The sequence below is a fragment of the Parasteatoda tepidariorum genome, chromosome 9, assembly GCF_043381705.1.
Source record: "Parasteatoda tepidariorum isolate YZ-2023 chromosome 9, CAS_Ptep_4.0, whole genome shotgun sequence".
Classification (NCBI taxonomy): Eukaryota; Metazoa; Arthropoda; class Arachnida; order Araneae; family Theridiidae; genus Parasteatoda; species Parasteatoda tepidariorum.
Window position 1 is genome coordinate 12,616,238 of NC_092212.1, and position 23,664 is coordinate 12,639,901.

General features: G+C 32.1%; 3 protein-coding genes across 3 annotated transcripts in view; 1 reads left to right on the top strand and 2 right to left on the bottom strand.

Moving 5' to 3' along the window:
* Positions 1 to 23,664, bottom strand: part of LOC107453025 (uncharacterized) — a 188,618-nt gene that overhangs the window by 28,614 nt on the left and 136,340 nt on the right. The window lies entirely within an intron of this gene.
* On the top strand, positions 7,722 to 10,107 carry LOC122269890 (uncharacterized). The gene has a single exon (XM_043045105.2). The coding sequence runs from the start codon at positions 7,838 to 7,840 to the stop codon at positions 9,551 to 9,553; it is 1,716 nt and encodes a 571-aa protein (XP_042901039.2). The 5' UTR covers positions 7,722 to 7,837; the 3' UTR covers positions 9,554 to 10,107.
* Positions 14,062 to 20,852, bottom strand: LOC107452411 (gastrula zinc finger protein XlCGF57.1). Its single transcript, XM_021144817.3, has 2 exons — positions 20,603 to 20,852; positions 14,062 to 16,817 (listed from the first exon to the last, which is right to left on the bottom strand). The coding sequence occupies exon 2, from the start codon at positions 16,762 to 16,764 to the stop codon at positions 15,643 to 15,645; it is 1,122 nt and encodes a 373-aa protein (XP_021000476.1). The 5' UTR covers positions 16,765 to 16,817; positions 20,603 to 20,852; the 3' UTR covers positions 14,062 to 15,642.

A 23,664-nucleotide genomic window follows, 5' to 3' on the forward strand; every position in this document is an offset into this window, starting at 1 on the left:
TTTGATTTTAAAATTATATTATACGATTATATTATAAAATTATATTATAATATTCCGAATTTAAAAATAAATTAATGTTCATAACTTTCAAAATTAAAAATAATTAAATAAATAACAACAATTTTGCAAAAACATTAAAGAACATAAGAACATTATTCAATAAAATTTTAGGCTACTTAGAATTTTCGGTTTCCTAGAATTTACTTTTAAATCGTTACTTTTTTTGTTCAGTACTTGTACTTTTACTTGTACTTTTTACTCGTTACTTTTTAAAAAAAGAACTTTTTACTTTTTACTCGTTACTTTTTTTAAAAATACTTGTACTTTTACTCGTTACTTTTTATAAGTAACGTTGCCATATATGGTAATACATCATTCTCATCATCATATCTATACACAGAAAGAAAACACGGCGGTCTGTCGAAAAAGGTAAGTGAAAACTTACCGTTATCATTATCTTGGAAGAAACCAGAATATATTAGAAAAAACATACGAACTTATTGTATCACTTCATAAACTGGAATGTATCATTTATCACTTTTTTACCATTCCCTACGGAGCAAACAAAAAAAACTAGGATCCAGTATTTGAGTTAATTTTTAAAAAAATACTAGTTAAGAATGCATTATTGATTTGCGTAAACACTATAGCTGGTACGAGAGGGGAAATCGATTGCAAATTAGAAATCAACGAAGCGAAATTATCGAAGATCCGTTCAAAAAATTCATACAATAGAAAAAAGAAATAGTGTATTAGTGCTTAGATAAATAAACTTTTCGAATATATGAGCTTATGCGATGAAAGTAGGCGTTACTTTTCATGATATATTTAGTTATACATTATGTAGTATTCAAGATACATCCCTAGTTTTTAAAAACAAAAACAAAAAAAACAGCTCGGTATACATTGGATATCAATGCTAACATCGATACGAAATTCGTTTTAAAAAAGCATAAAAATTTATGTATGGAACACTTTACCACCCGTTCTTGGAATAAAACTATTAAAATATTCAAAGAAAAAAAAAATCTTAATATTAATATACTTTGACTTTAAAAATATACCAGTAAAATTATAAAAGTCTTTTAATATATAAAATAAAATTTATAAATTATAATCTGTGACTGTCTCCAAATAAGCTAGGTTTCAGAAACTTCTTCATTGCTAATTCTTCTTAATTGTATTCAGGTACAAACTGAGTGCTATCTGTTTCAACCGTTCTAATAATAAGTAGCACTCTTGCAGACTCCCATCTAATCTTCGGCAAGAACTCATTCTTAGTGCTAAATGTCACAATCCAATTACGATTTTTACACACTCAGACGCGATTCTCTCACAAGGGAAGTGTGACTCGCCAATTTTGAAATAAACTAGTGGGATGTATGCCTTATGAGGAATAATTTTAGGGAGTAGCATTCGTTTCGGCCCATAGAAGGTCCTGTGAGAAATAAAAAATAATTCAATATATAGAAAAATTGGTATTTTATTACTTCAATGCAAACTATTGGTCATTGTAATTATCTCATACTCCAATTAATTTTGTGGTACTTTCACGTACTATATAATGCATATTTATTGTCAAAATTGATTTCGAAAATTTTATATATCTGTAGTTTTTCAGAAAAACCTGTTAGGTTCATTTTAAAAAAAAAAAATTGACATCAAACTTTTTAAAATTTAAAAAAAAAAAAAAATTCTAAATTAATTGGAGTATGTAATTTCAAATAAATAAATTAATTAATTAAAAATTAATTAATAAATTTGCTAATTAGTTTATTAATTAGAAAAGTAATTAATTAACCAGTTACAAATAATTGGATATTAATAAATAGTTACAAATTAATTGGAGTATTAGACAATTACTATAACTAATAGTCTGCATTGAAGTAATAAAATGCTCGACTTCGCGTGCAGGCCGTAGGGCTACCGAAGCGGGGGTGCCATCCCCTCTGCAGAGGATCAAAATTGTGATGGCATGTCTTCGGATCATCCTCAGGGATGTTTCCCAGACCGTCGCCAATAGCCCATTGGGCAGCTCTAGTACGACGTAAATGAACTACAACAAGTAATAAAATACCGATTTTTCTATATATTGAATTATTTTTTATCTCTCATAGGACCTTCTATGGGCCGAAACGAATGTTTCCCCCTAAAATTATTCCTCATAAGGCATACATCCCACTAGTTTATTTCAAAATTGGCGAGTCACACTTCCCTAGTTTCCCTTGTCAGATAAATGTAACGGATAACACCTTGCACCAATTTTATGCATGAATACTCCCGAAGAGGGCCGAAGGGATCTTCAACTCGAGAGTATACCACCCCGAAATATTGACCTAATTGTGCCCAATGGATTGTTGACTGAATGTAAACAATAACAAGCTTCCTAAAACGGAAGAAAATTAAAAAACTTCCAGTGTATCCTTCCGCTTATGTTATGCTTACGAGGTAATGTATCAAAAGGCTTAGTATTTAAAGAAGTATTATTATTGTGATTTGGGTTTAAATCTACGCGTGATTTTACCATTCATAAGAGTCTTCTGTAATCCATAAATTGTAACAGGTTCTGAGTCTAAGACAAATTTAACATCTCAATTTTGGCTACACTTATTTTCTCAATTTGGTCATTATTATTTGGCTATATTTCAGTAAAATATCACCTTTTGTTATTTTTTGGGTAGCATCATAACATGCTTGGCCGAGTCTTCCGAATTCATTAGTTGCTTGATCTCTGTTTNAGATATTTTCCTATCATTATTTCCTGTTGAAAAATGTGGAGAAAAAATAACTAGTATATCGTTATAGATTATAAAGTATTAATAACCATTTTCAAGTATTGTCTCGATTTATCACGCTGTTCCTAACAATGATAGCAGCTATTTAAACAGTGCGCCGTGTTTTTATTATAAAAGATTTAATGCAATTGAATAGAAAAAAATATTATTATTATTATTTTTTTTCCATTAGAAATTATTTTTAGGAGCATATTTTCCTTATGTTTTATTTCATGCAACTCCACTTATTGAAAAATAAAAAACACAACATTATAAAATGATATTATAAATTATTCCTCTTGTATATTTTGTATGTATTACAGTTCCTGAGATCTAACTTCATATTTAAATTTACCGATTTGTGCCAAATATGCCAAAAACAAAACGATACAAACATTTTCCCGTAGACTTAACATTGAATGATGCACGAGGTATTTTCATCTGCGGAATCGTAATTCTGAAGTAAAAAGTTACAAAACTGACACGAAAATTAAACCAAAAAAAATGGTTTTTATGCCAAGCCGAAATCAAACATCAATGGTTGTGGTCAGTGAGCGAGTAAGTGACCACTTTGATCGAGGATACGCGGTGTCGATACTCGTTAAACTGTTCTACAGTAAAGTGCTCGACTTTGCACGTTGGTCGTCGGGCTACCAAAGCAGGGGAGCCATGCCCTCAGGGCCTGATCATCGCCTAGGCCCAATTGGCACTGGCCTAGGTCCCACACTTTCTGGGGTCCCTCAAAAAATAGTTAAAAAGTCCGCAATATTACTATTTTTTTTTTCTTTTTAAATATTGAAAGAAACAGCTTTTCTCAAAAAAAAAATACTTTTTTTATTTCAAATGTTCTAAACTAAACTCGTGCAAATATTGCACGAATCAAATTCGAAATTACAGCTGAATTTGAATTGGTGCAATTTTTACGTCTATGGTTTAAGTGAATGCACTGAATATGAATTTTAATTTTTTTTTAAAGTGTTATATTTAAATAAATTATTAATTAAATGTGTTTTTAATTTTCTATGAGTAGATATAATTTTGGCACTTTTGGATATTTTTGCGCGTGTTTTTTAATAAAAATTATAATTAATAACCTAAATATCTTTGCATGCATGCTGAACTTATCGTTAAATCTAATGAAAAGTCAGCTAGCTTTGTGTTGGTTTAAGTACTAAATGAAAAAATAATTACAGCTTACAATAAAAAACAATCCAGCTAATCAGTGACTTTTAGCAATGATCACTGATTTCAATTGTTTATGGTCACCAAACTATTTTTATTTTGGCACAACATTGTTTTGCTGTTTTATACTTTGCTTTAATATACAGATACGTAAACTTTATCTTACAAAGATAATCTTCATTTGTCTGTTTTCAAAATTTCTTAGAATGTTTCTCCTGAATCATGCAGTTCAATCGATTCTTTTTTATTATTAGAATTATTCTTCAGAAATTTAATTTCAAAATATTTTGTAAGGGACCCGGAAAATTTGGTGGGACTTGGGCCTGAATTTGTCTTGATCGGTCCCCGCATGCCCTCTGCAGAGAATCAAAATTGCGATGGCATGTCTTCAGGTCATCCTCAGGGATGTTTCCCAGACTGTCGCCAATAGCTCAAACTGAAGCTCTAGTATGACGTAAAAAAAGTGTATCTAATATATATTACATTTAGATAACTAAGTCGAAGCATTTCTCGAAAAATTTGCTGAAAGTTATAAAGATAAATGTGTTAAAGAGAATCTAATGAATACTTCATTGAGCTCTCCAATGAATACTTCATTGAGTGAATACTCCAATGAAGTTCACTGTTTAATATATTTTAAGTCTGATATGATACTACATTACTACGTCTGTTCAACACTACTTTGTTCAAAAACCCTTTTTTATGTGTTTTTGTTTTTTTCAAACGAAGGCACACAGTCTTCATGTGTTTAGCAAATATAGTAAATTAATTTCAGTACACTCTCTTTTGATAAAATTTTTATGATAAATGTGTTTTGTACAATTATTGGGGAAATACAAAACACAACTTCAAGTATACTTTTTTTTTATTTCCAATGAGCTGCACAATCTGTCTTGCCGATGAGCAGACCTAGTGCGTTCTCCAGAGGTAGTATCCACTCTTTCATCAGGACCACCACAATGGGTGAGATACCGTTGATCATGTTGATTTGGACGTCTAGTCTCTGCCACACTAGATGGCAACACCGAGACTCTATTTTGGATGCTAAAGTGCACTAGGAATTTAATTTTGCCAGAAATAATTTTTTTGCCTTTTACATGCCGCATAATCATATGCAGGATTTTCTGCATCCCGAAAATCCAGTGTCTGGGCCGGTGATCGAACCCGCAGACTTGGGCTCAGAAGGCCGACGACAAACCAACTGCTCCACCCAGCCACTTCTTCAAGTATACTATGTGCATGAAATTTAACACATTTATTTGATCGAAAGCATTTTATTATGTAGAAAAGAATTTTATTAGGTTAAAAAACTTTTGTTTAGGAGCTAGTTTATAGCAAAAAAATGAGTTTTCAATACGCTTTTGCATGCAGAAAAAAAAATGGTAAAAATCTTTCTAACGTTATTTTACTGTATAATTTATGAGATATCGTCTTGTTATCTTACTCCTTTTAAAAAAAATTTCCAAAAGTGAAATAAAAAAACTTAAAGCTTGACTTTCTTTCTTAATACTCCTGATTTGTCTTCTTATTTTTGATTATATCTTCATTTGACTTAAATGTTTGATTGTATCTCAGAGTTAATAACCTCTGTGAATCGAAAATTGTATTATATACTAATTGTCTCAACTGATTTTCAAAATAATATTGATAATAAATAAATATTCATTAGTTAAATTAATGGCAGAGTTTAAATTAAATTTAATAAAAAATTTTTACTTGAAAATTTTATATTAAAATTTTGAACAATTGAACAGATTCGGTTCTTTTTATCTATTTGTTTCAATTTATTGTTTGCATGTATTCGTCTCATGATGTTTTTTACTGCAAGATTTCTATGATGTGATGTGAAAAGGGAGATACTTCAAAAATCAAAATTTGATAACACGGAAGAGTGGTGTTAGGCTTGACTAGCATTCCGCATTTGTTGGGAACCACTCTGTGGTACCATTTGAAGAAAGCCCCAAAATCCATTCTGGATTATAAGAATCATTTTATGTAGATAATTGCTTAACCAGTATTGCAGATAGAAATTATTTTACACAATTTTATTTCTGAATCTCAGAAAGTTTTGAAGACAGCTCAATTAAATCAAAGAGGGTGGGAGTGGTTTTGTGCGGTCATGCGTGGTTTTCCGAACCATTCATATCGAATTAGTTACTTCACTTTCTACAAATAGTTTTCTCATGACCTTTATAAGGTTCATAGCAGGACGAGGAAGACCAGCAACAGCTTTCTCTGACAACGATACAAATCTGACACGAGCTGCTGACTATCTCAAATCAGTAGACTTCGGAAGTTCAATCTGTGCCCTGGTGGAATGGTAGTTTTGAAAGAATGATTTGAATGCTAAAATCAATTTTATGAAAAATCATTGGAAAAGCAAATTTTCTCTTTGAACAACTCTGCACAATTATTTGTGATGTTGAAAGCATCATAAATTCACGACTACTTGCGTACATCTCAGAATATCTGGTAACATTAACATCAACTATGTTCTTACACCATCTTAAAGAATCAGGAGTACCATATACTGATCAAATTGTGACTCGATTACCACCTTTTCATCCACGTTGGGACAGAATTGGATAGATATAATTGCATGTAACTTTCTAAACCTAAAGAATCTCGAGGTCCACGACGGCGTCTCATGCTCGGATCACGAGTTAATTACTGCCTCTATTGTTGAAGAAATACCAATACTTGCTAGGAGCAGGAATACTATTAGGTTCGGGAACCTTAACTGGCTATGCTTGAGATCAAAACTGCTTCAGATTACTGAGGTGCACAACCCTGCCCTTCTCGCTAACACCAAGGATATTGAACAGGTCACTAGGGATATTAGGGACAAATGTAATAGTACAAGAATCCGGGCACCCAGGCGAATACAACAACACTCTCCCTGGTGGATCCCAAGTCTGGGTTGTATGAGGAAAATGGTAAGGGCTCTAAGGAGGCGCAGTCAGGGTGAAACAAACCCAAATCTTAAATGTGAACTTAGGATTAGGTTTAAGGCGAACCTGGCGAGGTATAAAAAGGCAATCAGACAGGCTAAAACGGTACATCAAAGAGAGTATATCGAAAACTTGCCAACCGATCAGGCCTTCTCGGTGCCATACAAAATTGCTAATAACAACGTTAATATTAGGCAAACTTATAATCCAATTAATTTTCCAAACGGCATCACTGACAGCTATAATGAGATAATAGAGGAGATCATGGAGCACCACTTCCCGAGCACTCAGGAGGACAGTGTGCCATTTCGTCCCACTGGCATAGATGACCCTGACTTCACTCTAGATGAGCTGGGACTGGTTATTGGGAGACTCAAACCGAGGAAATCATCGGGCCCTGATGGCATACCAAATGAGATTTTTAAGGAGCTATTTATTGTAAACAGCAATTGGCTTTTATTGCTTTTTAATTTATGCTTAAATTTGAAATACTTCCCAATCCCCTGGAAAACAGCCAGAGTCGCCCTGATACGGAAGACTAACAAAGATTCTAGAGACCCAGACTCCTACAGACCAATCTCACTCCTCTCGGTCTGGGGCAAGATTCTCGACAAGATGCTAACCAAAAGACTAACATTTCATCTTGAGAATAATAATTACTTAAATAATAATCAGTTTGGTTTCAGATCTGGGAGGAGCACTGAGGACGCAATAAAAACAGTTATTGAGATCGTTACAGAAAACAAAACAAGGGGTAAACATACGGTAGGGGTGGCTCTGGACATCAAAAATGCTTTCAATAAAGCGGATTGGGGGGTTCTTAAAGCTAATATCAACAACCTAGGCATCCCGGACAATATTTCGGGTTCTATCTTTAGTTTCCTGAATTCTAGGAAGGTTATTTTTAATGATGATGCTGACGAGCTTGTCATGGAAAAGCAGATCAATATTGGTGTGCCACAGGGCTCTTCTCTGGGTCCGGTCTTGTGGCTCATTGTCATCGATACCATTTTTAACTTTTGTGACTGTATTGATTTTACACTCTTCCCTGGCTTTGATTGCTTAGATTTTAAGCTAATTGCTTTCGCGGATGATGTCTTCGTGCTGGTCGGTGGCTCGATCTTCTATCATTTTGATGCCCTGGTGACTCACATCCTTACCAATTTATCAGCCTGGGCCGAGCAAAATAAACTTGAATTTAGTCGTGAAAAGACACAACTAATTACATTCCCGAAAAACAATAAAAAGGTTGCTAGACTTCCCTGTATTAAGCTGCACAGAAACGATAATAGTAATATTAAAAACACACGAACACTCAAATACTTGGGAGTCCTGCTCGACCCGGGCTTGACGTGGATCCCCCATCTTAACGAGACTAGAGATAAGATCCAAAGATTCAATCAGGGGATAAGGAGAGTTGCTAGGGCAACCTGGGGGCTCAGCCCATTTATACTTAAACGAATCTACCTCCAGGCAAGCGAGCGTATTATTTTGTATGCAGCCAGTGTCTGGTACAGAAATAACACAAGGATGAACGAAAAACTTAAATCAATCCAAAGGATCCCTCTACTTACCATTACCAAGGCGTACTCGACAGTTAGCTCTGAAGCTATACAGATACTGGCTGGCATTGTCCCAATTCACCTAAAGATCCTCGAGGACATTATTATCAAAAGGATGAGATGGGGTTGGAGGACGGATGATTTGGTTCATGTTTTCCCAGAGTGCTCTACACAGAATATTAATTTTGATACTCCAGCCCCACTGCACCCATCTAAGTATCGCTCCTTGCCCTGGGGGTATGATTTCCCAAAAGATCAGGGTTTGGAGATTTTCACCGACGGCTCTAGGATGGAGACTGGCAACGATAACATCTTCAGAACTGCTTTTGCATTCGTTGTCTATTTTAACGGAGTAAAAACACATCAGGTCTCCACTAGGGTCGAAGATAACACTAACATCTTTATTGCTGAACTGCTGGCCATCAAATCGGCGCTGCAATGGCTTCAAAACAACAACATTACAGAGGCAACTATTTACTCAGACTCTCTTTCATCGCTACAGGCCCTGGCTGACCCACAGCCCACATCAGACATTATTGAAACGACAAAACTGCTCTGGAGACAAAATATAAAATTAAACTGGGTTAAGGCGCATGTGGGCATCCAGGGCAACGAAGAAGCTGACGAAGCAGCCAAGATGGCCATTGGGTTAGACACGGTGGAACTCCAAGGGCTGAGGACCCCAAAACAGGTTAAGAGTAAACTGAGGGATAGTATCCTTATTAAATGGGCAGAGGAGTGGAGGAACTGTCCAAAAGGGAGGCAAACCTATGATCTCATTAAAACACCATCAACTAAAAGGTTACTTACAAACTTTTACCTAAATCAATTCATTACTGGCCACGGAGTGTTCGGAGTGTATCAAAAAAGGTTTTTCAACAAAAGTGGTATCTGTCAATATTGCACGGAAGAACAAACCATTCACCACCTACTTTTTGATTGTGCACGCTTCCGGGCACTCCGAGGGGATATCTTTACTAATAAAACTGAGCATCAGATCTTCTCAAGTAATGACTGCAAAAATATCGTCAAGGAAATCATTAGGGTCACACTAGAAGATCTACTAAAAATTAATCAGGTCTAGTCTCACTGGCCCTCCTCTCCAGATCTTCATTCGTTCCCCCAGTAGAGCCATCGGCCGGCATCCGGGCACGCTTGCTTTTACTTTGTGCGCCTCTTGTGTTTTAACTTCTTGCTAGTCTTGACTTGTATACCTCTCCGGCCCTGACTTGTTGCTGGTTTTAACTTTTAAATTTTAAATCTTTTGAGCGCATGTAACTTTTTTGTATTACCACTGGTTGGTTTTATTTTCATGAGTCCCTATTGATTCATGGTTTTAACTATCTTGATCACTTTGTACCCCTTTTGGCTTGTTATTGCTCTTTTAACTTGTCGTTGTTATATATTTTTAACTTTCCCTTTTTGGCTGTGTATTGCCAATGTTTTATTTCTTGTGAATGTTTTGGGTGCTTCTTATAGCGGCGAGGCACGGCCATAATAAGGGTCTGTAGACCTAATATAAGGATCTTTTGATTCGGCTGTCTCTTGCTCAAAACACAACCAGTTTTTACTTACTTTATCGCTATGCATTGTTCTTTATCTTTCTTGTGTATTGTAAATTTTGTATCTGATGGCCTGTTGCCATCCATCCACTTGATGTAAATTTTGTATTTTGTATTTTTTGTATTTTGTATTTTTTGTATTTTGTGTTTTTAATGCCTCTCCCGTATGCCCATAGATGGGCGGGTCGGGGACATACAATAAATACTGATCAAATTGATGGTAAAAGGATGGCTGGTACTTTGTTAAGGTTCGTCATGCATTTCCGAAGCTTAAGGTGGGAGAAGGTTTGAAGCTCTGATTCTAAAAACTGAGCGTGGAGAAAGATTTATTTTTTTCCCTAAAAACTTTCAAGTCTGTTGGAAGTCGGAATAAAGATTAAGATGTGGCTTGCCGCATTAAACTGTTATTCTAAACTCTCATTACCTTCATAGTTAACGAAATTCTTGTTTCATTTCATTCATATATTAATCACCTATTGTGCATTGTAGATTAGAAATCATAAATATTTAATAAGATGTCAGTAATACATCATTCTCATCATGATATTTATCCACTGAAAGAAAACACGGCGGTCTGTCGAAAAAGGTGTGTGAAAACTTACCGTTACCATTATCTTGGATATTAAGAAACCAGAATATATTAGAAAAAACATACGAAGTTATTGTATCACTTCATAAACTGGAATGTATCATGTATCACTTTTTTACCATTCCCTATGGAGCAAAAAAAAAAAAAAACAAGGATACACTATTTGAGTTAATTTTTAAAAAAATCCTAGTTAAGAATGTATTATTGATTTGCGTAAATGTTACAGCTGATAGGAAGGGGAAATCGATTGCAAATTTGAAATCAACGACGCGAAATTGTCTAAGATCCGTTCAAAAAATTTATACAACGGAAAAAAGAAATAGTATATTAGTGCTTAGATAAATAAACTTTTCGAATATATGAGCTTATGCGATTAAAGTAGGCGTTACTTTTCGTGGTATATTTAGTTATGCATTATGTTGTATTCAAGCTGCATCCCAAATTTTCAACAAAAAAAAAAAAAAAAAAACAGTTCGGTATACTTTGGATATCAATGCTAACATCGATACGAAATTCGTTTTAAAAAAGCATAAAAATTTATGTATAGAACATTTTATCACCCGTTCTTGGAATAAAACTATTAAAATATTCAAAGAAAAAAAATCTTAATATTAATATAAAAAATATACCAGTAGAATTATAAAAGTCTTTTAGTATATAAAATAAAATTTAAAAGATTAATTAATTTGGACTTAAACGGATTCTGTAAAACTGTCAGGATACCATGCTCTCTCTTCAAAGTAGCGGGTGTGACTATAAGCTAGGTTTCAGAAGCTTCTTCATTTCATTGTTAATTCTTCTAAATTGTATTCATCAACAAATTCAGGAACGAACTGAGTGCTAGCTGCTTCAACCGTGCTAAAAATAAGTAGCACTATTGCAGACTCCCATCTTATCTTCTGCAAGAACTCATTCTTAGTGCTAAATGACACAATCCAATTACAATTTTTACACACTCAGACGATATTCTCTCAGATAAATGTAACACCTTGCAAAAAATTTTATACATGGATACTCCCGGAGAGGGGAAAGGGCCGAAGGGATCTTCAACTCGAGATTATACCACCCCGAAATATTGACTGAATGTAAACAATAACAAAATTCCTAAAATTTAAAAAACTTCCAGTGTATCCTTCCGCTTATGTTATGCTTACGAGGTAATGTATCAAAAGGCTTAGTATTTAAAGAAGTATTATTATTGTGATTTGTGTTTAAATCTACGCGAGATATTACCATTAAATAGAATCTTCTGTAATTCAAAAATTCTAACAGGATAACAATCTATTCAAAAATTCTAACAGGATAACAATCTATTCAAAAATTCAAACAGGATAACAATCTATTCAAAAATTCTAACAGGATAATAAGCCTAAAACAAATTTAATATCTCAATTTGGCTACACTTATTTTCACAATTTGGTTATTATTATTTGGCTATATTTGTGTAAAATATCACTGTTTGTTATTTTTTTGGGTAGCATCGTAACATGCTTACGGTGTCTTGCGAATTCATTAGTTGCTTGCTTCGTTTAAATTTTAATTAATATAACGTGTTATATTATACAAACATAATAAAATTGGACGGCGTGCTTTTTCAAGCTTTTAAGCGTAAAATTCAACCCGACGTAGTTTCCCAAAAGTCTTACGACGAATTTTAACTCTTAGCGCCATCTTTGCTTACCTTAATAGAAGCCATGGATGCTCAGGGGATAGAGAGAATGAGGTGAGCCGGGTTTGAATCCCAGCGATGGCTGGTCGATAAGAATTCCGCATCCGGTTTGGACCGATCCCAGTGCTGACGAAATATTTTCTCAGTGGTAGACGGATCATAGGTTAAAATCCTCTTACTATCGGGCTAGCCGTGTAAGGTTTTCTTCTGAAATCTTATCTTCACATGTTCTATTTGTTGTGGGAATTAAAAGCCATTCCTACTACCAATACTTCAAAAAAGTGTGATTATTACACGTAAAATCTCTGGAGAGCGACAGCTTTTATGTTCCACACTAAAATAGTCGTTAATGGAGGTTGGTCATTCTTAGATTTTACCTCCATTGAATTCAAAATGTTATCGAAGGTGCACGATAATTTGCAAACGATTTTAATTTTACTCAGCGTCATTTTCTTGGTGTGGGAACGTCATTTGTGTTGATGTTAGGAAAACCGGATCAATCAAAAAATATAGCCTCTATAAAGATGATCCCTACTGATATAATTATGCGTAAAAACAAATTTACCAATTATGAATGATAGAACTACTTTCAATAAATAAGCAATTTTATTTTTTGTATAAGTTTGCATTTAATTTTTTATCATAAATAATAGTTAGCTTTATAAGATGAGGAGAGATTTTGTTTCATCGTTTTTAGTGACTGCAACATGAGTTTGCAGATCTCTTCCCGAGATCGTTTCTAAATTAGTTCCTCACACAAATATTTTGAATATATTTTAATTTACTTATTTGCTTAGTTAATATTTTTTATTTTCATGTTTCCATACTTGCTTTTTTTCGCATTTGGTGCAGAAGTCTGCCCGGCCGTTGGGAGAGGTTTTCAATGTCTCTCCTATAGGTTTTCTTCAACATAGAGTTTATGGAAAAAACTCCCTGTTCCCTAAAGTGGTCGTAAATGGAGGTGGTCGATACAAGATGGTTTTTGAAAAAGCACCATAATTTTTAAAACATAAAAAATATATATATATATTAATAAAATATGAATGCGAGGGGATTTTGTTACAAATTTAGATATTCGGAACACCGTGAAATTGAGGGGGAGGGAGGGTAAATTCCATTTTTTGGTGACCTAAATCCGACCATGACTTAGCTTGATATTTTTTAAAAAAATAGTGAAGATCATGACATTTCATGACAAATTTTGTTCAATACCGAAATTCATGACTTTCCAGGTGCGCAGATACCCTGAAAATAATATACTAAGAAATGAAAATATTTAATTGCTTGGAACAACGAAATGACACCTAGTATAACAGAAAACTTTCATATCTGACAAAAAAAAAATTTCATAGATTTTGAGACATTGAACTAGAATATTCTTATTTTGAGGTTTCAGAGGCTTTTAAGTAAAAATCACAAAACATTTTAGGCTGCATAACAGGATAAAAATATTGCATCAGGCATGTTGTTTTGGAAACACAATAAGAAAGTGTGCATATTTTTTATTTGAGAATTCGTGGATAAAAACCTTATGTCAGCTAGAATTATGATTTAAATTTTCTTGATTTTGCCCAATTCTTGCCATTTCTCTTACTCTTCACTCAGGAAGAGTGTATCATAGACTTTCCCTTTAAATTTTACTGACAATAAAGAAGAAAAAAAGATTATTTTGTAGAGATCTTACAGGTGTAATGTAACCCCCAAAGTGTGTACTTCTTCTTGCTTATGAAATTAATATCATGTAAAATCTATGAAGAAATCAAACTACATCATTCAGCAACTATGGACAAATGGCTTAGTAAAAGTTACACACCTGCCAATCTTTATTTTTTAAAATGCAGAAGGTTCACTACAAAATTACAGAAAAAATTAATTAAAATACAGATTTTACGCATTTTCAAAAGAAAAGTATTACCTTTTAGAAAATTTATTACGTTACAAATCAAATTGATAGTGCAAGATTAGATTGCAATCGAAAGATTAACATTTCTATAGAATATTTTTGCCCTTTAACATATTTTAAAAAGTTAAACATTAGTTAATAGAAAATTCCAATTTAAATCTAAATTATGTTGGTAACAATAGAGTTTTATATACAGATAGATGAAAAAATAATAAAAACACTTATATACAAACTCCAAGAAAACAATCTTTTAGAAGCAAATGTTTAGGAGGATCTTATCAGGCAAAAAAATGCGAAAGATCATTCTTCAAGCTTTCAGAATAGATGTATTTTATACCCATACAGATCTACTAAAACGATGAGAGGAAGTTTATAACTTTTTGTAACTTTAATACCAACAATTTTGACATCATTTTAGAAGATTCTGATTTTTTATATAAAAAAATGCTGTTACAATTATTATGGTATTAAAAAGGGAAAGGAGATTTAAACTTTCTATTCTCATTTTGGTCAACACAAATTTAGCATGGATAAAAAGGACACCATTTTTAAAAAGCTTCAAACACGATCTTTTAAATTTTGCCGACGCTTTTTACAAGTAAAATCTTCCAAAACATGAGTAGCTAAAAATTTGTAGTGTTTACATAGAATCATATTAAAAGTATTCAGATTATTTTGTCACTAATCTGTAAATATTTAAACATGAGGGCAATCTTTTTTTGAAAATTTACTATTTACATTAAGCCAATAATAATAATAAGCAGAACATCTAAATATTTATATTGATTGTTAAATAAATTCTCATTGGTATGCATATCACAGATGGTCTTCTTATCAACCTTAATTTGACCCTAAGTCAAGGTTGGCATTCCAGCTGAAAGAAACCCATTAAATAGTTTGAAAATAGTAATTAAGATTGTTTACACTAGATTTCAATTGTAAACTGTTTAAACATTTGATTGGAAAAAGAGTTTCTTCTATTCCTTCAAACTGGGTTAAAATAAACCTCTTTTTTTAGGGTTTCTTCAGAATTTTTTCCATTGTCGTAGAAATCTGCCATCTTTGTCTAAAACACTTTTTGACATCCTGCATTTTTTACAGGCACATTCTGGGCACTTGCCCTACACTAGCTTTGTAGTATCCACCAACCTTGCCACCTAATGTAGCTTTTTTACAGGCACATTCTGGATTCTGCTTCACTCTAGTGCAGGTACATTCAGCACCCTGTTATACATTGATGCAGCTCTTTAGGGGCACGTTTTGGATCCTGCTTCACTCTAGTGAAGCTCTTTTGCAGGTACATTCAGCACCTTGTTATACACTGATGCAGCTTTTTACAGGCATATTTTGAATCCCGCTGTACACTTACAAAGTTTTTTTACAGGCATATTCTAAATCTGATTCTACACTTATGCAGCTTTTTTTTCTCTTCACTGAGAATGGTCAACTTCTACTTCGCAAAAAGAGTGTCCATATACTGCATTGCACAATCTATAGAAGCGTCCTGATTATCACACTGATTACTTTCTGGGCAAACAATATTTTTATCAGTCTTTACAGTTTTAGCATTAGAATTTGTATGCGAATGAAAGTGCTTTTTCATGTGTGATTTTCTAGTAAATCGTTTTTCACATATTCCACAAGAGAATGGTCTTTCATCTGAATGAGTAGCTACGTGCGTCTGCAAATGTCCCAACTGCAAAAATGATTTATTGCATACATTGCAAACATAACACCTCTCATTGAAGTGACTCCTCATGTGAATTTTTAAAGAAGAAAGAAGTGTCTTATGGCAAATTCCACAAGTGACTGATTTCTCACTTCTCTTGTATCTCTCCCCTTTATGTGCTTTTAAGTGTTTTCCAAGTGCAGATTTTTCCTTAAAACTCTTATTGCACAATTCACAAACATGAGGTCTATCATCTGTATGACGAATCATATGCGCATTGAGAAGGTATCTTTTTGGAAAATTTCTACGGCAAAGTTCACAAGTGTGAGTTTCGACATCCGAAGAGGGAAACTGTGTGTGAGTAAAGAGATGGCGATTAAGTGACCCTCTGTGAGTAAAACCTTTGTTACAAATTTCACAAGTAATGGGTCTCTCCTTTGTATGGGTTAAATAATGTCTTTGTAGATGAGCTTCTTGTTTAAAAGACTTTTTGCATATTTCACACGAATAGTTCCTTTCGTTTGAGTGGCAGCGTAGATGCAATTTTAGGCTACCCTGATATGGAAAACTTTTATCACAAATTTCACATTTAAAAAATCCATTTTTATGGAGGAGTAAATGTCCATGGAGTATTCTTTTATTTTTAAAGACTTTATTACAAATTTCACAAATGCAATTTTCTTTAATGTGTGTAAGTAGGTGCTTTTTGAGACTATATCTTTGCGTGAAGGTTTTACAACAAATATCACAAACATTATTTTGGTTAGTTTTAGTGACAGAATTTTCATTTAAAAGTTCATCAGATAATTTATCACATTGACTTCCATCGAAATGTTCCTCACTATTCTTGAATGATCCATCATTTGTGAATGAAGTCCTGCCATATACTTTCTTTACATTCATATTATGAAACTGGAATACAACCTTTTGCAGCAAAAAGGAACCTTAATTTCTACCTATGAAAACAAAAAATTTAAATAAATGAATATACAAAAGTAAAAGCGCAATAACATGTTCACATATGCAATCAAACTGCAATGTGTCAATCTTGAGCAATTAAAAAGAAATTGAGATATTATACACCGGTATTTCAGATATTATATTTTCTATTTATTCAAATTTTTAAAAAAATAGAACAAAAAAAAAATTTATTTACTGTTTTTCATTTGAAACTTTATTACCTGTGCCAGAAAATAGATAGCAGCCTTTTTTCATATAGAAATTTTCGGCATTTTGACTAAGGAGCAGTATACTTTAAGAAAACTACTGAAAAGCTTCTTTTTTTCTTTTTACTTTATTTATTTATTTTTGAAAACACAGTAACATGAAAAAATCAGATTATCATAGTTAAGAGCAATTGTTCCTTTTTTTTTATAGTCATTAACATTTTTATCACCACATTTTATAATAAAATTTTCAATAAATAAATTATAAGAATGTTTTCCTTTATCGTCAGTTTTTTATAAAATTGTATTAAAAAAGGAAATTTTCAGCTTCTAAAATTTGTTTTAGAAACAATTTTTTAATTGCTTTTTTTTTTCTTTCAACTTTGCTGTTTCAGCTTTTTTCAAAGCCGTCAGTTAGTCTTTTACTTATCTTTTGATTTCTTGTGTGTAAGGCAATTCTACAATAAGTAAGATGCTGCACACATGCATTTTGAGAATTTTTTTACTATTTTACGCAAAATTTAAAAGAAAAATTAACTTTTCAAAACATTTTTCTTCAAACTTCTTAGTAAGATCAATATATAAAAGCAGTCAATTTGAAATCTTTCATAAATTTTATTTTTTTAAAAAATAGAAAAGTATTGTTGGGGAGAGAACAGCAAAATTGAGTATTTTTCAAAATCTATATCTCAAATGGGATTTCTGCTCTTATAAAATTTGAATGTTCTTTGTATTGTTTGAAGTGCCACATTTTATATTGACTATTTGACTAATAAAAAAAAAAGTTCATCACAAAACTCTAAACATTATTTTAATTGGTAAGTAATTTTAAAAAAATTTTTAATTTTTTGCGGAGGGGACTTATGGTAAGTGAAATATTGTGAAAGGGACATTTTATTTGCTGTTTAATTTTGTTTTTAAATAAAAAGTTAAGATTATTCTTAAAACATTTTTCAGGTTTTCCTTAGTAAGTAAGATCAATGTAAAAATTATGGTACTTTTCTATTTCACTGGTGCATACGATACGTCGCCAATTCAAAGTTACTGAATGCAAATAAATGCAGCGGTTTTTTGCTTGTTTTTAAATGAAATTTTTTTTTTTTTTAATTAGATTAAATATCCTAAATTACTTGCACCAGTGAAATAGAAAAGTGGCAAAATTAGTTAATGAGAATTTTCTTATAAATTCGTCTTTAAAAATTAGAGAAATATTATTGCAGAGAGGACAAAAAATTAAGAATTTTTAAAAATTCTCTATTTTTAAAAAGGAAATTCAGCTTTTATGTAGTCGGAATGCTGTATGAATATTTTTTATAAAAAACAATAAGACTATTTAACTATAGAAAAAATATTTGTTACAAAAGCTCTAATATTAATTTAATTCAGAGCTATGAAGTAAAATTTGTAAACAAATCTCAGAAGCTTTGAATCCTGTCTATAAAATGAAAAGGCAAAGTTTATAAATCATATTTGTATTCATTCATAATTTAGCTAATTTATTTAGGAAATAAAAATTTGAATATTTATGGATCAAAAATAGTTTCAGGGAACAAATTAGTAGTTAGAGAGAACAATAAAATTTGTTTTTGTCTTCCTTGTCTAGAAAGACCAACATTAATCGAGTTAGATTTCCATTAAAACAGTACTTCAACAGTATCACTTTCAATGGTTGACACATAAAACCAGTCTTTATTTTTTAAATTTTTCAATCCTACTACAAAAAAAAATTCTAAAAACAAATGTTATATCCTTGTGAATGTTTTTGTTCCATGAAACACTCAATAAATCCTCCTCAAAAGCTTTGTGGTATTTGTAGCTTGAGAAATGTCAATAAAAACACTAGTAAACAGGAACATCCTTCTTTAATATAGCTAAGTATTTATCAACAAACAAAACTCCCCAAGGTTATTTGTTAAACATTTAAAAAAGTTGAAGAAAATGTCATCAAATTTTAAACTTAAAGCACATATTATATTTTACAGAAAAACATCTTTAACACAATAATCCTCAGCACAAATTGAATTGAAACTCAGAAAAATGTTGAAATTTCCTATTCATAGCTTAAGAAAAGTTATAAAAAAATTTTAACAGAAAAACATTTATAAAATTTAGAGTAAAAAAATACACTAATTTTTTAGTATTTTATTCTTCCACTAATAACCTTGGAATAACCTTGAAACTATAATGATTCATTTAATTTTTTATCTAAAATCAAACATTTTAAAAAACTTTTAACTATCGATGTTGTTATTCTGATACTTCATTTTCCCATGAAATAGACAAATATGGAAAGCTAAAACTTTTGGCCTTAATTAAGTAAGAGCAAATATCAAAATGACATTTTATTAATATGCTCCTCGCTTGTATTTGATTATATTTTTCCCTGCCAGTTTTTCTCTTATGTTTAATCATTTTTATGAAAAATTATTATTAGTTTTTTCTCCTTTTGCACTATGAATTCTCTATATGTACTGATTATTTGGTCTTAAACAAGACATAGCTAGAAAATAAAATATAAAAAATCAAGACTTTTTACAATTAAGTATTTGGATTTTTTGCATATCTGGCATTTGGATGGTCATCTGGCATTTGGATTTTTTGCATAAATGGCAGTCAGGATGGTCAAAATTTTCTAGAACGTATTTATTAGTTGTGAAACAGAAGATAAATCTTGCAAAATATAGATTAAAGAAAAAAGATAATCAAGTATCAAATAATAACAAGCAAGAAAAATCAGTATTTATCCATTAGCAAGATACCGAACAAAAACTCTTCCTCCAAAATAAATGCCAAGTTTTTAAAGTGTTAAAAAGAAGAAAAAAAACATTTAAGTCCACAGAAAAATTTGTTTCAAGTAAAGATATTTACAATTTCTTGCATGTTTTGTAAATTTATTTTATTTTTCCATATTGTTTTTCTCCGTTTCATTTCATTGGTGTGATCGAAAAATAATAAAATAAATGTTCTACGGGGATCGATGCCTTGCTAGTCTGAAAACAAATTGCTGCAAATTTTATGGAAGTTTCCACTTGAAGAATCCTGATGAGTGTCAATGTAATTAATAACATTAAAAAAAATATTTAAACTAAACTAAATTCAGAGGTGTAACAGCCCATAGTGGGGCAAGGCCTACTGTGCTCATCTCAGTTTTCTTGACCTTAGTACATTAATAATTAAGATAAATGTCACACAAAGGGAATATTATTTACCTTTAAACGGCGTTTCAAAATAATTACGTCAACTACAGGTATACAATTTAAAATGTCCGATGTGATCACTAAAATCTTTTAACTTGAAACTGTAAACAATTTTTGGAAGTAAGGTGATCTGTTAATCACAAAATAAAAACAAATATTTGTATACCCGTGTAAAGAATACAGTACTAAATATACTATCTTATATACTAAAATAAACAAAGTACCAAAATATTGCCTAATGCAATTGTAATTTATCATGCAATTTAATTGCATTGTAATGAATTATGTTTGACCTATATATTTCAGGATAAGCTTGCAATCTAACAGTATTCCACTACAGAACTTGTACTTTCTAGAACTTACGTAACTTGCACTTACCTATGTAATGATACTTTCATACCCGAAACTACATTACGGAAACAAATTAAAACTTTACTTCAGATGATTTTTTTGAACTAACACAAGGGTAAGTATCGTTGCAAATTAATCAGTAAAAAGTAATAGGTAAAAACAATGTTAGTAAAAAGTTACATAAGTGAGAATTATTAGTTCGAATCGAAGTTATTTATATCATAATCATATCACAAGTAAAGAAAAGTATAAACAGTAGCGCAATGAGATTAAAAGCTGTAGGTTGCCTATTTCTGTTTAATCAAAGGTTGCTTATTTCGGTAAGTCTACTCATTTTAATATTATTACAAAATTTTAATTTGCACTGCCTTGCGAATGATTTCTCATTTCGTAGGTGCGGGGATCATTTAACGTTAATTAACTTCGTAAATATGTGGTCGCCAAGATTTTTGGTGATACTGAACGTTATTGAGTGGAATTAATGACATAATTGTGCCTGAGCAACTAAATAGAATTATTTATCATATTATTATTTAGATAAAATAAAATCATCTCAGCCTGAGAATGTTTTGTAAGGAATCATTTTCAATGGATGCGATATTTTCCTTTTGTGAATAAGAAAAGGAGGGATCAAAAACATTGATCAGCGAAAAACTCGCCAATCAGTATTTTGGTTGCATACAAAAAATGTCATTCAGTGTGAAAGGAAAAATAAGGTGAAACTACTAATGCATTCGGTTGCGCTCGCGTGAGTGAATCAGGTGCATCAAAAACTGCTACTGCTTGCTATAGCTTTTTTTATTCTATTTTATTTATTTACTTATTTTTTATTTTACGAAGGGGAAAAATTGGGGGCATTTCATAACATATTAATATTAATGAGTAATTCTGATGAGCTTAAAGTGAAAATTTGTGTTAGTAATTTATAGTTGTTGTAATTTATTTACGTGTCCCTAGAAATGGGCTACTGACGACGGTCTGGGATCATGACAGTACAATGGGCTATAGGCGATAGTCTGGGCAGCATCCCTAAGGATGATCCGAAGACATGGCTTCACAATTTTGATCCTGTGCAGGGGGAATGGCACCACCGCTTCGGTTCCCCGACAGCTTGTGTGCGAAGTCGAGCACTTTACGGTAGAACAGTTTAACGAGGATCAATGCTGTACACCCTCTGTCCCTTCACAGAATTATCAAAGTGGTCACCCACTTGCACACTGACCACAGCCAGAAATACTTGACTTCAGTGATCTACTGGAAACCACGTACCTCCGCTTATGTTATGCGATATGAGACTACTAGACGATGTGAGAAGTCTAATTCAGGGGCTCTAGAAGAGGCTTGGTATTCAAGGAAGTCTTATTATTGTGATTTGTGTTTAAATTAACGTCATCAAAATTCTTAAATCATAAGAGTTTTCTGCAATTTTTAAATTCTAACAGATCGTGAGCCTAAACCAAATTTGCGAAATTTAAAATTACAGCATAAATAAACTGTAAGGTTTAACATGTTTTGAGTGTTATCCCGTGTTTAGCTATAATTAGCGTAAAATAGCACCGTAGGTTATTCTTTTAGATAGCATCTTAGCATGCTTATGGAGTCCGAATTAATTTGCTTCGTTGAAATTTAAATGATGCGTCATATTTTAAACACTACAAAGTACAATAATAATAATGAATGGCACGCTTTTTCAAGCTTAGGCGTGAAATCGGAAGTAGTGACCTGAAAGTGCTGTGATTTTAAAATTATGTCAAAGTGTAAAATGTGTGTATCTTGTCCAGTGCCGGATTACCCATTAGGCCAGACTAGGTCATAGTCTGGAGCCCCCAATTAGTAGGGGCCCCCTGAAAATGGATTTATTGAAAATAAATTTTAAGAAATTAAGAAAAATAATGATTTTTTTTTTAAAAAAATCAATTTCAGGTATATATTAATAAAATACGATAATTTTTTATATAATGTTAATCATATTTATTTATTACTTAATAAAATTTAATTTATTATTATTTATTTTTATTTTAAATGTTCTTTCTTAAATGAAAAGATATATAAATACATTATATGTTTGAATAAATAAAAAATATACGAGAAAAAAAATTTAATCTAAGGGCCCCAAAATTTTGAATGGTCTAGGGCCCCGTGTACGCTTTATCCGGCTCTGATCCTGTTAAACTGTCTGTGTACAGAGTTGTGCATAATTACTCTTATTGTAAATATTTTCATCTGTTCTCATTGTTTCAAGTACCCAACGCAGATTAACTATTAAGCAAAACATTTAACTTCTTACCAACTTTTTAATGCTGCACAACTAAAATAAATTAATAAATACCTCCTGTGGGCAGTATGCTTAGATAAATAAAATAAACTAGGAGGCTTCGCAATCCGATGCTCGCTTTGCTCGCTCATTGGATACGTTCTTAACGTCTAGCTATAGTAAACTTTGTTGAACACTGAAGTTCCGAAAACTTTTCACTGTAGAAAATTCTAAACCTGTGAATTTTAATTTGAAATTGCAAACAGTTCGCATATTTTTCTTAATCACACTATTTTAAATTTTAGTTGTTGAGAAAAGTAACTGTTGTAAATTTTGTTTTAAAGTCTTTCCCATCAGAGGGCTAAAACCTTGTGTTGTAAAACAATATGAAATAGTGTAAAACAATAGAGATTGTGTTGTAAAATTGTGTTGTAAAACAATACTGAACGCCGTATGTAAAGCATCGGCTTCGATGAAGATAATTTTGTGAGAATTTTTTTGATAATTCGGTGAAAATTCACCCGATTAGACATATGATGCTAACTACGTGCTCTTGTGCGCCGAAGCCTATCAATTAAAAATGAAAACTGTTGCCAACCATCATTCCATGATGGAAAATGCTACTTGAATACTATGATATATAACCATCGAGAGAATTTGATTCTCATGAACCAACAGTTCATGATGATCCGTGATGGTTCCAACTATATATTTCCATGATGGTTGAATGGGAATTCTTGTTGGTTCATGTTTGATATGCTAACAAACTTCCAGTATTCCATGATGGAAAATGCTACTTGAATACTATGATATATAACCATCGAGAGAATTTGAT

Excerpts from the sequence above, each read along its gene's own strand:
- LOC107452411 (XM_021144817.3), bottom strand. The coding sequence starts at position 16,764 with ATGAATGTAAAGAAAGTATATGGCAGGACTTCATTCACAAATGATGGA.
- LOC122269890 (XM_043045105.2), top strand. The coding sequence starts at position 7,838 with ATGGAAAAGCAGATCAATATTGGTGTGCCACAGGGCTCTTCTCTGGGT.